Below are 15,888 nucleotides of genomic sequence, written 5' to 3'. Positions count from 1 at the left end.
TCTTCATTGCCTCCATTTCAGTTTTCAATTCTTGAACTGTTTTCATTACCTGTTTGATTGTTTTTCTTGGTTTCCCATAGTGTCATTTACGTATTTACTGATTTCTTCAAACTTTTTGTTATACTTCTCTTCCATTTCTTTAAGGGATTTATTCATATCCTGTTTAAGGGACTCTATTGCTTTCATAATGACACTCTTTTCCACTTCTTCCAGAATATGGTGTTCAAGTCCTTCTGTTGTAAGATAACTGGGATCTGGTGGTTTCATGTTGTTTTTCAGATTGTTGGAGGAATTCTTGCCTTCTGGCCTGTCCATCTCTTCCTTCAAATGCTCTCCAATAGAACTTCTGGTACAGGGTCAGGTTTCCTTGTTGGCCAGGGAATTTGTCCTCTAATGGAACTTCTGCTACAGGATCAGTGCCCCTTGCTGGTCAGGAATCTCGCTGACTAAAGGTCTACCTTGCTGCAGGCAGGCCATTGAAACAAAGGAACTTCCTCCTGCCCGGTTGCACTCACCACCCCTTCCCAGCACCCAAACAGGCTGAGCTGGGGGACTTTATGGCCGCGAAGTAGGGAGAAAAGAAGGGAAGGGGTTCCTGGATGAGAGCTGGGATGGGATAGGAGGAGAGAGGGCTTAGCAGGGTGAAGCAGCCCCTTCATAATAACCAGGGAGATAAGGGTGTTGGGGAATGTCTGTGTTCCCTTTCCGGGCTTCTGCTGCATGTCAGGAGTACACTCACCCCTCCGATGGATCTTCTGCTACAGGATCAGTGCCCCTTGCTGGCCAGGAATCTCGCTGACTAAAGCCGCTTCCAATCTCTTAACCTGTGCTTTTTTATGGGTGAATTGAGTCCATTGATATAAAGTGATTTTATTGACCAATGGTTGTTAACTCTGGTTATTTTTTTTTAGTGGTAGAGTTTGTGTGTTTCCCTTCTTTCAGTTGTGCTGGTGAAGGGTTGTTAGATGTCTGAGTTATTGTGGGCATTGTTGAGATCCTTGGGTTGTGATTTTCCTTTTATTACTTTCTGTAAGGCTGGATTTGTGGCTATGTATTATTAAACTTGTTTTTTTCCTGGAATACCTTGATTTCTCTGTTGATGGTGAACAAAAGCTTGGTTGGGTATAGTAGTCTGGGCTTGCATCCATGGTCTCTCAATTTCTGCAGCACATGTATCCAAGACCTTCTGGCTTCCACGGTTTCCATAGAGAAGTCAGGTATAATTCTGATAGGTTTACCTTTATAAGTTACTTGACCGTTTTTCCTTTGCAGCTCTTAATATTCTTTCTTTATTCTGTATGTTTTGTGTTTTGATAATTATATGGGATGCTTTTGTTTTGTTTTGATTCAGTCTATTTGGTGTTCTGTATGCTTCTTGTACCTTCATAGGAATATCGTTCTGTAACATGAGGGCCTGGCTTGTTTGAATTTCTGTCCCACCCGGTACCCCACAGCTGGCAATTCCCAAAGAAAATAACACAGAGTCTACATTAGGTTATAAACTGATTGGCCCATTAGGTCAGGCTTCTTATTAGTCCTTGTTACTTATATTAATCCATTATCATTATCTATGTTAGCCACACGGCTCAGTACCTTTGTCAGCGTGGCAGCTCACATGTTGCCTCTTCAGTGGTCTGGACAGGAATGGCAAAGGGAGCTTCCTGCTTTCCAGAATATTCCTGTTCTCATCGCCCCGCCTCTACTTCCTTTCTGGTTGACCCACCTATACTTCCTGACTGGCCAATTATCATTTTATTAAAATATGATTGACAGAATACAGACAATTCTCCCGCATCATTTCCCTCTTTTTCTTTTTAAACAAAGGAAAATACCCATAGTCCATTTGTTGGGAATGTGGGCGTAGTATTTCAGGCTAATTCCTGCTGGTTGGGGGCGCTGATAATCTTATGGGGACCTAAAGAATATTTAGAGTTATAATCAAGTCCTGACTGTAGTATCCTGTGAGTCTCAATCATTTCAGGCAGCAGTCTTGAATCAGTTCTGGATGTAGAACTCTGACATCTGGGCCATCTGTTCCTACCAGAGATTTCTCAGGAGGTGTTCCTTGGTCAAACTGGATTTTTCTTAACTCCAAATGAATCCACAGCCTCTCATTTTCTGTAGAAATAAAAGCAAAATCTCTTCTCCAAAGTAACATCCCTTTTGACTTCAGTTTTGAAGTCAATGTATTTTCAAAATATCTATCTTGTGTTAGTTCAGCAGCATTTATAAGCAAAAGTCTTTTAGCAGCTGTTGCTCCTTCCTCAGCATTCAAACAATTCAAAGAGAGCATAAAAGCGTATAGTATCAAGATTCTCTGTGTATTTTCCACCTTTATGTGGCTTTACTTTAACCTCTATTTCTTATATTTTTACTTTTACTTTTAGAGACAGGTTCTCTGTATATCTTTGTCCTGGAATGATTCTGTAGACCAGGCTGCCTTGAACTCACAGAGATCCACTTGTCTCTGCCTCCCAAGGGCTGGGATTAAAGGTGTTTGCTACAGCACCTTGAACTCACAGAGATCTGTCTGTCTCTGCCTCCCAGGCATTGAGTTTAAAGGTGTGGACCACCACACCCAACTACTCTCTTTCTCTCTCTTTTTTTAATTTAAGAACTTTAACTTTTAGCCTGCATATATTCTTAACACACTGTAAACCATTTAGAGGTTTTCTTCATCTTTGAATCTCTCTTTACTGTATATCTCTCTTTTTCTGACTACATGAGTCATTAAAGAGAATATTAGAGTCATGGCTTTGATAACTGAACCCAGCCCATTCCTTAGCTTTCCAGCCTCATGGCAGAGGTACCGGCTGCAGCCATTTTTCTTGCCACAACTCTACGGTGTTTCAAGGTCCTTGCCAGCAAGCAAGCTGTGGCATTCTGCTCACAGACCACACTCAGTTGGACTTCCTGCCTGAAAAAGTCAGAGTTTGCCCTGGCAGGACGGCCCAGAAAGCCAGCATTTTAAAACAGTGCAGCTTTTCATCAACACCATTTAAATTTTTCGTGGCAGGACCTCTTAATGAGCTGTAGGGTTTTGCAGCTAAAGCTGAGTCAGGAAGCCTCTCTTAGATGAGAGCCTTGCTTGCCTCTAGCAAGCAAAGCAGACCTGAGAAATTGCTGCTACCAAGAAAACGTGCTTTACTCTATTCTTTCCCAAACTTTCTCAGGCTTTCTGTGGATGCAGTTATCCACGTGGGCGCCATATGTAAAATGAGGGACTGGCTGGTTCGGGTTTCTTGTCCTGCCCGGTACCCCACAGCCGGCAAGTCCCAAAGAAAATCACACAGAAGACTCCATAAGATTATGAACTGATTGGCCCATTAGGTCAGGCTTCTTATTAGTCCTTGTAACTTATATTAATCCATTATTGTTATCTATGTTATCCACACGGCTCAGTACCTTTGTCAGCGTGGCAGCTCACATGTTGCCTCTTCAGTGATCTGGGCAGGAATGGCAGAGGGAGCTTCCTGCTTTCCAGAATATTTCTGTTCTCATCGCCCCGCCTCTACTTCCTGTCTGGTTGACCCACCTATACTTCCTGCCTGGCCAATCAGCGTTCTATTAAAATATGATTGACAGAATATAGACAATTCTTCTGTATCATCCTACTTATGGTTGGGAAAGTTTTCTTCTATAGTTTTATTGAATATATTTTTTGGGCCTTTGAGCTGTAATTCCTCTCATTTTTCTACCCCTATTATTCTTAGGTTTGGTCGTTTTATGGTGTCCCAGATTTCCTGGATGTTTTGTGATGTTATTTTGTTGGATTTTTGTTTTCTTTGATCAGTGCGTTTATTGTCTCTATAGTGTCTTCAACATCTGAAATTCTTTCTACTGTCTCTTGAATACTGTTGATTATGCTTGTCTCTGTAGTCCCCGTTCGTTTACCCAGATTTTCCATATCCAGCCGGCCCTCGGTTTGTGTTTCCTTCATTGTCTCCATTTCAGTTTTTAATCTTGAACTGTTTCCATTACCTGTTTGATTGTTATTTCTTGGTTTTGTAGGGTATCTTTTAGGGACTTATTTATTTCTTCGAACTTTTTGTTATTCTTATCATCCATTTCTTTAAGGGAATTTTTCACGTCTTGTTTAAGGGACTCTATCACTTTCATAATGTCTATTTCAGATTGTTGGAGGAATTCTTGCATTGGTGCCTGCCCATTTCTTCCTTCAAATGCTCTCTGATGGATGTTCTGGTACAGGATCAGGACCAGTTGATGGCCAGGATCCTCTCTGATGGATCTTCTGGTACAGGATCAGGGCCACTTGCTGGCCAGGAACCTTGCAGATAAAAGAGCGGGCTCATAGAGTGCAGGCTCAGTGAAACAAAGGAACTCCTGCACCCTTGCACTCCCTACATTTTCCCCAGATCCTCAACTCCAAAGCAGGCTGAGTTGGGGGATCTTATGTCCCTGAAGAAGGGAAGGCATGCCTGGGAGTAAGCTGGGCTGGGATAGGAAGTGGGAGGCATTAGCTGGGGAGAGCAGCCCCTGCTGAATACCCAGATAGTTTAGGAGGTTGCAGGGTGTCTGTGCTTTATGTCCGGAGCATTTGTCAGCGGTTGGGAACACACTCACCTCTCCAATGGGTCTTCTGATACAGAATCAGGGTCACGTGCTGACCAGGAACCTCACAGACAAAAGGGCAGGCTTGCAGCGTGCAGGATCAGTGAAATCTGGTGAAGAATTCTTAACAGAAACATTTTTTGTTCTTTTTGTTTTTTTGAGATGGGTTTCTCTATGCAGCTGATCCTGCTCTGTAGACCAGGCTGGCCTCGAATTCACAGTGATCCTCCTGCCTCTGCCTCCTTAGTGCTGAGAGAGATTAAAGGCATACACTGCCAATCCTGGATAGCATAATCAGTTTTTATATGTACAAAATTTTTGCTCCCATGGTTCTAACAGGTCGAATCACTGTCATCTTCAGCCTTGAGTTTTATTAGAAACCGTGCCCCTTTACCTAAATGTTACTGTGTGTAACTGAGAATTTTCTAATCAAGTTTATTAGTTTATCCTTCGTAGCAGAGGTTCTCAATCTTCCTAATGCTGTGAACCTTTAATACAGTTCCTCATGTTGACATGATCCCCAATCATAAAATTACTTTATTGCTATTTCATAAGTATAATTCTCCTACTGTTATGATTTGTAATATAAATAACTGATATGTAGGATATCCGGGATGTGATCCCAAAGGAATTGTGACCCACAGATTCAGAACAATTACTTTATAATATCAATTTGTTCATGTTCTCTCTCCTTCTGCTCCTCATTTGGACCTTGGGAGCTCAGGCCAGTGCTCCAGGGTGGGTCTCTGTCTCTATCTCCATCCATCGTCAGATGAAGGTTCTATGGTGATATGGAAGATATTCATCAGTGTGGCTATGGGACAAGGCCAGTTCAGGCACCCTTTCCTCTGCTGCCCAAGGAACAATCTGGAGACCTCTCCTTGGACCTGGGAAGCCCTCTATATTCAAGTCTCTTGCAAACCCTAAAATGGCTCCCTTAATTAAGATATTTACTTCCCTGCTTCTATATCTACCCATCCTCCATCCCACCCATCACATTCCCCTAAGCTCTCCCGAATCCCCCCTTCTCCCTTCCCTCTATCCATCTCCCCTTACATCCACCCCCCACCCTCATGCACCCAACTTTTGTCTGGCAATCTTCTCTACTTCCAATATCCAGGAGGATAGCTATGTGATTTTCTTTGGGTTCACCTTCTTATTTAGCTTCTCAAGGATCACGAATTATAGGCTCAATGTCCTTTAATTATGGCTAGGAATTCAGGGCCATGAGTGATGGGTCCACCCACTGAGATGGTGGGACTGATCTAATGGGAGCTTAGCAAGGCCAGCTGGACTGTGAGTGATGGAGCATGTGATCAAACTGAACACTCTGAATGTGGCTGACAATGAAGGCTGACTGAGAAGCCAAGGACAATGACACTGGGTTTTGATTCTACTGCATGGACTGACTCTGTGGGAGCCTGGTTTGTTTGGATGCTCAAATATATAGACCTGGATAGACGGGGGAGGACCTTGGACTTCCCACAGGGCAGGGAACCCTGACTGCTCTTAGGACTAGAGAGGGAGGGGGAGGTGGGGAGGGGACGGATAAGGGAGGCGGGGAGGAGGTGGAAATTTTTAATAAATAAATAAATAAATAAGTGAAAAATGATGAAGATAGGACATAAAAAATAAAAAATAATATCGATTTGTCATTCCTGACTTCTTCTATATTAGGGTAGCAATCATAAATGTATTGCAATGAACAGCACCATGCCAAGTCACATGTAACAATCTTACAAAATTGAAAAGAATGTAATTTTAGAATAGAAGTTTGGAGTTTCAATTCTTACTTCAATAATACAATATCGATTAAGACGATTGCAAAGAAGCAGACAAACCAAACAACATTATTAACCAAGCTGACCTAAGAGGTAGGTGTATACAAGAGTTCACTCACTGACAAAATGAGATATAGATATAGATATATGGTGTTTGAATGAGAATGGCCCCATAGGCTCATTTATTTGGATGCTTGATTGCCAGTTGGTGGAACTGTTTGGTAAGGAATAGAAGGTGTGGCCTTGTTGGAAGTGTATCCCAGGGGTCAACTACTGAGGTTTAAAAACCCACACCATTTTAGTTAGCTCTATTTTGCTTCATGCTTATGGATCAAGGTATAAGCTCTCAGAGACTGCTACAGTACCATGTCTGCCTGCCTGCAGCCATAGTCCCTGCCATGATGGTCATGAACTCTGACACTGTAAGCACACAAATAAACCCTTTTTTAAGAAATTGCCTTTGTAGTAATATCTATGCCTTTCTGACTGAGGTAAGATGAGGTAAGTTGTTTTGATTTGCAATTGCTTAATTGTTAGGGATGATGAACATTTTAAAGACATTCCTTAGCTATTTCCTCTTCTTTTGAGATCTATCCGTTCATGTTTCAGACATGATCCGATTTTTTCATTGTTTTGGAGGGGTGTTTATTTCAACTTGCAGGTTACAGTCCATCTTGGAAAGTAGTCAGAGCACAAAACTAAGCAAAAATGTAAAGCAAAAACCATGAAAGAATACTGCATGCTGACTCACTTACTCAGGCCCATGCTTAACTAAGAGAGACATACATGGATCTAATCTACATGGGAAGTAGAAAGAGACAAGATCTCCTGTGTAGATTGGGAGCATGGGAATCATGGGAGAGGTTAAAAAGGGAGGGGAGAGGAAGCAAGAGGAGTGGAGAAAAATATATAGCTCAATAAAAGCAATCCATATCTAGATTCTATATACATTCCATGATTGCCTGCCCAGGAAATGGTTCCATGAGTGTCCCACGGATTTAACAGCTATTTTCAGGGTTAACAGCAAACATATTTACACATCTTGTCATTTTGTTAGCCCTAAGCATTGGAGTATTTTGTGAAGCTTTACATGCATGAAATAAATACATCATCATTTTGAAACTAGATTAAACCCTTTCTTCCTATTCCACTTACATTTTCCTCATAACAGTGTATTGAGTGCTTCTTGTACATTACAGTAGACCACACTGTCCTCTCCCTGACTGACAGCCGCCAAAACACAAAGAGGCATCTTTCTGATGTAATACAACTGTACCCTACTCAATGTACCCTATTTTTTTATGTATATCAGACATTTTACCTGGAGCCCCTAGTGGCCACACCAATTAGGAATTCAGAAAAATTTCCTACAAGAAAACAGAGATCCACCTCATTCTCCTAAGAACCAGAGAGGGCAACAGAAATCAAGGAATAAAATACCCACTCAAGAAAAATAAGACCACATACCAGGACCTAGCATTACAGTCTCAGGTGCCTAGACATCAGTGTTAAAATGCAGTAACAACCAGAACGAAATATATCTCCTCTAGAACTGAAAAATCTTAACTGAGCAGGCCCTGAGTATTGCAGCATAGCTGAAGCACACGGACTGAGATTGATATGTCAAATGAAAGAGATTGTTTTTAATAATATGAAAATGTACTTAAAAATATGAAAAGCACATTTAAAAAATTCTGGCACAAAAGAAAACCCTGGAAATCTGGAATAGTATGAAAAGACCAAATCTAAGAATAATAGGAATAGAGGAAGGAAAAGAAACCCATGTCAAAGGCTCAGAAAATATTCTCAATAAAATCATAGAAGAAAAATTTCCCAACCTAAATAAGGAGATGCCTATAAAGGTACAAGAAGCATACAGAACACCAAATAGACTGGACCAGAAAAGACCACAAAAGAGAAACCCCTCAGCACACATAACAATCAAATGAAAGAGCTTACAAACCAAAAGCACAATATAAAATGCTACAAAGGGAAAAGACTAAGTAACGTTTAAGAGCAAACCTATTAGAATTATACCCGACTTCTCAATGGAGATTCTAGAACCCGAAAGGGCATGGACAGATGTGCTACAAACTCTGAGAGACCACACATGCCAGACTACCATACTCAGTAAAATTTTAAATTACAAAAGATAGAAAGATATTGAATGATGAAAAAAATTAAGTTTTCTTATATATAATCTATGCCCACAGAAGGACCTAGAAGGAAAAGTCCAACCACAAGGAGTTAAGCCACACACAAGAAAACACAGGGAATCTCAGGAAAGCAAATCAATACAGTGTAAACACATAAACCCCACCGCCACCAACATCGCCACCATCACCATCACCACCACCAAAAAAATAAGAGGACTGCTCACATGTATTTCTCAATATCGATGGTCTCAAGTCCTCAATAAAAAGACACGGACTAACAAAATTAATGTGAAAGCAGGATTTGTCCTCCTGACGCATCTGAGAAACATATCTCAACATCAAGGATGACAATCAAAACTAATCAGAGGACACAAAGAAGAACACTAAATACTCATTAAAAGATAAATTCATCTATAGGACATTGAATTCTCAACAACCAAGTACCAAACACAAAGACATCCACGTTGGTCAAAGAAACACTACTACAGCTTAAATCACTTATTTATCCTCACACCCTGACAGTGGGAGACTTTGATATCTCAGTCTCGTCAATAGACAGGTCATACAGACAAAAACTAAATGGAGAAACGCTGGTGCTAACTGACACCATAATCCAAATGGACTTTATAGATATTTACAGAACATTTCACCCAAACACCAAAGGATGTACTTTATTTTGTGAGGATATACCTTCTTTGGGGAGAACCTAGTGGAACTGTCTCAGATACTAATCACATATTTGAACACAGAGTATCAACAGATACAAGGAACTTGAAATTACTCCCTGGATTTTATCTGAACTCCCGGATTAAATATGGATACCAACAACAGAAACAACAGAAAGCTTACAAACTCATGAAAACTGAAAAGCTCACTACTGATAGAAGAATGGATGAAGACAGAAATAATAAAGCATTTTTCTGTGTATATGTGTTCACCGATGTGTATGGGTTTTATACATTCATGCGAAAGCAGAGGTCAGCCTCTGGGGTAAAATCTCACAAGCCAGCTGCCATTTATTTATCTATTTAGTCATTAAATTACTCTTTATTTATGTAAGACCGAATCCCTGGTGTGTCTTTATGTAAGACCGAATCCCTGGTGTGTCTCTAGAGTTTTGACTAAATTTCCTGTCTCTAAATCCACACACCTATTGTTTTTGATAAAGAGGCCAGAAATACAGTCTGGATAAAAGATAGCCTCTTCTACAAACGGTGTTGGTCAAATTGGATGTCTGCACGTAGGGAAGTCAAAATAGGAAATCACTGGTCCACTGCAGTTATAGATTGACTACTGGGTGCCTGCAGAAGTGAGGCCCTTTGGGGGAACCCAGACCCTCATGGTGATGGAAGAGATGAAGGGAAGATCCAGCAAGGAAGGACTATCCCTGAGGTTACTGCCACAGGAGATGATGCCCTACCTGTCTGCCCTGGCTACCTTGATAACCAGGTCTCCCTCTGGCTACTGGATTCCATTTACAGGGATCTGAATATTGTTAAGATATTAATAATACTGGAATATTATTTTATGCTGGTCTACTTTTCTAAAAAGCCCCCTCTGGATTTGACTTATGACTCTAGACCTAATCATGCTTTAAAAAATGAACAAAAATTCCTCTCCATCTAGTGTTTGGTGATCTGCCTGACTTTATGACAGGGAAAGTAAGGCAAAGCAGAACAGTCAAGAAACTGAGCGATTGGCTTCATTCAACTCCCTAAGATTTTGCAACTGCAAGACATACATGTTACAATTAGACCCTGTCTACTTGCAGTACAATATATTGTAATCTTGTATTTTTGTCTCTATAAGCCTTGGATCACTCGGTCCAGGGACCAAATCTAGGGAGAGCTCTCAGTTTAAGTCCTGGAGTCATGAGCATACAGCACTGTTATTTATTTGATCAAGCCTCTTCTTATTAAAATTGATTCATGGTCAGGGTGAATCTCTGAGTGATCCCAGACCCACAACATTGTGTTCAATTTTAATGTGTTAGCTTCTATTTTCCTTATTATATTTTCTTTTATTATTACTCCTTAGAAGACTGTACGGTTGTATACATTCTACATATAATATATGATATATGCAACTGCTTTATTGATTCTTTGGGAATTTCACAACATGCATCCCAATTCTGCTCATTTCCCAGTCCCTCTATATCCTCACTTTTCCCCTGTGGTGTCCCTCCCGGAAAAGAAAATTTAAAAAAACACCAAACCAAGCAACAAAACAAACAAACAAACAAAAATCCCCACTTCACTCCTCTGTCTTTCGTGCTGCTCCAATTATTTTAGTGGCCTTGGGACCCGTGGTCTGACATGCAGTATACCGTTTTGTCCAATCAGATCCGCCTGAAAACGTGCACTTTGATGAGTCATCGGTCTGGTTAAAGGTCTCTGGTATCTGGACCCTGACTGAAACTCCTCTCCACTATCCCGCAGCTGCCCCAAGTCGGGGAGATCCTGCAGAACCAGTCCCTTCACATGTGCCAGCAGGTCCTAGATGGGTAGATGCTATAGTGGGCCAACTCAAAGCCCTGATATTGCCCTGGGAGGTAGGTAACCTGGTCAGTATTGGTCCTCAAGCCGCCCCCTCAGGTCATCAGTGGAGCCAGCTCTCCTACACCAATTCCATCAGGGCCAGCTGTTGCATGTCTGTGTTGAGGGGTGGGGTCATCTCTCCTGAGTGCAGGGACCAGGCCTCCATGTCTGGGCCACTGGGACCAGCTCGGCCGTGAGTGTCAGGGTCAGTTCTCTTGCCACAGTGTCTAGCATGGTTCAGGGACAACTTTGCCAGGGCTAGTGAAGGGCAGGGCTGGCTCAGCACGGCCCTTGGCTTTCATCATGCATGACCTTCTATGGAAACATAGACCAGAGACATCATCACAAATCTCAGCTGCACCAGGACCACAGATCCAGACATGGCCTTGTGCATCGTCTCTGGCTCAGATGTCATCATGGCAGTTGTGGCAGCCTAGGTCATCCAGATCTGTATGGCCCCAGCAGCAGCATGGCTCTCCACCACAAATTTGCTCATCACAGTGACCCTCTCTGCCCATGAATGTCTTCAGCCGGTCCAGGCTGGCCTGTGGGCGTTGTCCACCCACCTGGGCTTTTTCTTTTTCGAATGTATCCAGATGGGATACAAGGGGAATGTATCCAGATGGGAGGGTAAGTGGGGAGGAACTGGGAGGAGTAGGGGGAAGGGAAACCATAACCAGGATATGACAAAAAAAATCTATTTTCATTATGAGGAAAAAATGGTACAATCCCCCAAGTAAAATGCATTCAAACCATCAATATCATCTGTGCCAGCTTCTCCTGAGATTTCTTGTTTGCAAGATTACTTCTGAATCTCTTGCTCAAAGGATGAAGTGAGCCTGAATCAAGAAGGCTTATGTGACCCACTGTCTCCCAATCACCACATATTGGGAATATTCATCTTTGCAAGCAACACTCATGACTTAGAAATGATACCCCATGAAACTAGACTTTGTCATTCTGTTTAAATGGAATTTCCTGAAGAGTGTACCTCATAGCCTACAAAATACCAGAAAGTATGTGGAGGTTATGTTTTTATTGTTAACAAGAGTGTTCAATATTAGTTAAGCTTAACAATGGGCACATGGGTCACCAATTAGTCATTTGGCTCCTGAACAAAGGATGATGCCATTCTAGGAAGAATCTTCTTCTATGTCTCTAAGTATAATGATGTCTTCAACTGGAGGTGTGTTTTCTACCGGACGAGTGTTTTCTTCTTCCTTTCTTTGGCTCTTCGGTTGGCAAACCACACCTAAAATCAGAGGGAGAGAAGAGTGTTTTAGCATTGGCTTCCAACCTCAGAGCCAAGAAAAAAAATTCACTTTAAGGCATCTAACATGGAACTTCCTACTCAGCTCACAAAAGCAAGCCCCGGCTGTGTGTCAACCTCTGCAAATAGGGCCATGATTTTGTCTTTTTCCCGCACTATAAACACTTCAGTAGGGACTTCCACCCATGGTAAACCTGACCAGCATATTCTTTCATGTTATACAAAGTTCTCCAGCATCAGGATGAAGAATACTATCTCTGCTTCAGTGAGACTTCCAGAATCCTGTCCTGCCCAATATTAATCTTTGTGTTTTAAGTGTTGTTCTTCCATACCTATCAGTCCTTACCTCCACTCAATCCTTATATAACTGTTGGTAATGTGTTTGACTAGACACAACACAGAATGCCAGAAAAATTAACATTAAGGGATGCCACTATGTATTACCATCGTCCCAAGATATGATCATTTTTATCTTTATGCAGTGTAGTACTTTAACCTGATATTCCAGACACAAAACAGAAAGACGGGAAGAATCAAAGAGTTAGAGGGGCAAGGAGTATTTCAGTAGGAGGCCAAGTGTCTGGCCAGCTGAGGGTCAAGAATTGCATCACAGTGAACAACAAATGCTATGAGAGTTTTCCACCTAGATATGATGATCCTTTATGTAGTGTTGTTTCAATTAATGTCAAAATAGAGTTAATACAGCTCAGTTTGTCAGGTGCTGTAATCTCAGCACTTGGGGGACTGGAGGCAAAAGAACCCCGAGTTCTAGGACAGCAAGGGTTACATAGACAAACCCTGTGCCAAAAATCAAACATTCAAAGAGGGAAAAATGAATTCCATTCATTTAAAAGTGCCTAGGTTAAGGCTAGCTAACCCTAAAGAAGGCCATAGATTGTCTGTCCAATTGCTGTGTTTGTATTCACTGACCTTCAGTTTGTCTTTAGGCACGTTCAGAGCTCTCGCAAGTTCTTCCCTGTGTAAAGACAACCACGGATGTTTATCATTCTGCTTTACATGCAATACAATGTCATATATGAATTCTATGCCTTTTACAATATCACCATCCTCTACCCTCACACTCGGTATTAACTTTCATTCTCAGAGGCAGTCTTACTTTTGATATGTCTTAATTTCCTGCAAAAGTTTCTAAATGATAGAGACAAATAATTTTAACAAACTTTCAAAAATTAAAAATAAATGTCAAAGTCTATGCTGAGCAAAGAATGCTAATTTAAAAACAGCACTTGGGGCCGGGCAGTGGTGGCACAGGCCTTTAATCCCAGCACTCAGGAGGCAGAGGCAGGCAGCTGTCTGTGAGTTCCAGGCCAACTGGTCTTCAAGAACTAGTTCCAGGATAGGCTCCAAAAGGTAAAGAGAAACCCTCTCTCGAAAATATCAAAAAAGGAAAGAAAGAAAGAAAGAAAGAAAGGAAAAAGAAAGAAAGAAACAAAACAAACGAAAAGAAGAGAAAAGAAAAGAAAAGAAAAGAAAAAGAAAAAGAAAAGAAAAGAAGAGAAAAGGAAAGAAAAGAAAAGAAAAAAAAAGAAAAGAGCACTGGGGAGGGGAAAAAGAACCCAAAAGGAGTTGATGGTTATGTACACAGTCCCTGAAAAGATGAGGAGACTACTGGTGGGGAGGTCACCAAACACAGTATAAAGCCCTAGCACTCGTGAACTTGATGCTAGTAAGTTGTTTGGGCCCACTAAGCTCTGGTCTCTATATTTCACAGAAATTAAAATATGACTCGTAATGAGAGGTGTGGACTAGGGACACTTGCTTCACGCCAACACTACATGTTGTTACTGAGCTCAGCCCCCACACAGGGCGCCCTCCCGTACCCACCACCAAAGGAGAAGACCCCTGTGACATGGAGATGGGCGATAGGGAATATAGGGCCTTGAAGCGAAAAAGGACACCTCAACATGAGCCAGAGGCCAGGGAGGGTGGGGAGCTCTTAGTCCAAGCCACATACCTGGCAGCCAAATCTGGGCACTGGGATTTTTTAAAGACTTGTTCCATTTTCTGGATCTGGCACCTTGTGAAACGGAAATGGTTTTGAGGACCCTGGTGCCTCTGAGGAATCCTTGCCACACCAGCCGCTGAGGTGTTCAGATCTTCTGGGTCAAGCTCCAAAGAACATTCCGGGTGGCCACTGCTTTCGCCCACGTTGGCATCACATTCCTCAGAGTCCCTCTCGCTATCCTGGCCCTGGATGCTGTCATAGAGTCTGATATATGGGAGACCTATGCAGCATCCACAAAGGCCACCAACTGCTTCCTTGGCTGCGGCTGAGGAGGAGGCTACAACCCCGTCCTCATACACTATTTCATCCCCATAATCTTGCGTAGTATTGAGTTGAAACTCATAATAAAGCTTCTTGGCCATGACTCCAACTGTGAGCCACAGGCAGACTGGGGTCCCGAAAATGAGTGACCTCGAGTTCTAGAATCTCGGCACTGCTACAGACAAAACAATGAGAGAACTGAGGAAAGGGTGACGTCAATGTGTCAATGCTCAGGTCCGAGCATGCTGCCCAGTTCTTCATGCTCGACGTCCAGGCGCTTGCTTGCATGCAGGAGCTGTTGAATTGTGCACCCTCCACTCACTGCTGCCTGACTGGCTGCGCTGGCCCTTCTGCCCACTTGCTGAGGTTGGTGCTGTCTGTTTCAGTGCACAAAGGATGGGTGTGGTCCAAACGAGGAGGACCTGAGGGAGACTGAACGGGGATGTGGAAACGTAGCATGGAGTTAAATCTTTCTCCTAGGCCATTCTTCCAGAATGAGCTTTAATGCTTGTATGCATGGTGCCCGTTCCTTCTAGCTTGTAAGGAGGAGTTAACAGGTGGATTGTGTGGAAGTGCTAGATAATTTGGAATGGCGTATGGGAGAAAGGCACACACTTGACTCCAGGATCCTCGAGTGAACATGTAAGAATTTCTGTGACCCCCACCCACCACCCAGGACTAGAAGCTCAGAGAATGGGTTTAGAACCAAGTGGACATGGTCAGCTTTAGAGGCCACTAGTTCAGGAAAAAAAGCAAATCAAGACCACATTCTAGCACCTAGTATTACAATCTTCCCCACACCCAGGTGCCTAGACATCAGTGTATAAATGCAGTAACAACCAGAAGAAAATATGTCTCCTCTACAACTGAGAAATCTTAACTGAGCAGGCCCTGAGTGTTGCTACATAACTGAAGCACATGAACTGAGATTGATGCGTCAAATGAAAGAGATTTTTTTAAAAAAATATGAAAAATGCTTTTAAAAAATATGAAAAGCACATTTAAAAAATTCTGACACAAAGAAATCCAGGAAATTTAGGATAGTATGAAGAGACCAAATCTAAGAATAATAAGAACAGAGGAAGGAGAAGAAATCCAGGTCAAAGACACAGAAAATATTCTCAACAAAATCATAGAGGAAAAAAATTCCCAACCTAAAGAAGGAGATGCCTATAAAGGTGCAAGAAGCATACAGAACACCAAATAGACTGGACCAGAAAAGATCACAAAAGAAAAATCCCTCAGCACACATAACAATCAAATGAAAGAGCTTACAAAAAAAAGC

The 15,888-nt window shown here is 42.0% G+C and overlaps 1 protein-coding gene across 1 annotated transcript; it reads right to left on the bottom strand.

Annotated features, from left to right (window-relative positions):
- Positions 1-12,067: 12,067 nt before the first annotated feature.
- LOC148117253 (retinal homeobox protein Rx2-like) lies at positions 12,068-14,766 on the bottom strand. The gene is made up of 3 exons (XM_087903005.1): positions 14,292-14,766; positions 13,247-13,292; positions 12,068-12,298 (listed from the first exon to the last, which is right to left on the bottom strand). Exons 1-3 carry the CDS (start codon positions 14,702-14,704, stop codon positions 12,242-12,244), a joined length of 516 nt encoding a protein of 171 aa, XP_087759131.1. The 5' UTR covers positions 14,705-14,766; the 3' UTR covers positions 12,068-12,241.
- Between the last annotated feature and the right edge of the window lie 1,122 nt (positions 14,767-15,888).

The sequence above is a fragment of the Myodes glareolus genome, chromosome X (genome assembly GCF_982192425.1).
Source record: "Myodes glareolus chromosome X, mMyoGla1.1, whole genome shotgun sequence".
Lineage (NCBI taxonomy): Eukaryota > Metazoa > Chordata > Mammalia > Rodentia > Cricetidae > Myodes > Myodes glareolus.
The sequence above is the reverse complement of the archived record's forward strand: the minus strand, read 5'-3'. Positions and strand labels throughout refer to the sequence as shown.

Excerpts from the sequence above, each read along its gene's own strand:
- LOC148117253 (XM_087903005.1), bottom strand. The coding sequence starts at position 14,704 with ATGGCCAAGAAGCTTTATTATGAGTTTCAACTCAATACTACGCAAGAT. Across the intron at positions 13,293-14,291 it reads TGCCCAGATTTGGCTGCCAG|GGAAGAACTTGCGAGAGCTC; the intron begins GTATGTGGCTTG and ends GTCTTTACACAG. Across the intron at positions 12,299-13,246 it reads TGCCTAAAGACAAACTGAAG|GTGTGGTTTGCCAACCGAAG; the intron begins GTCAGTGAATAC and ends CTCTGATTTTAG.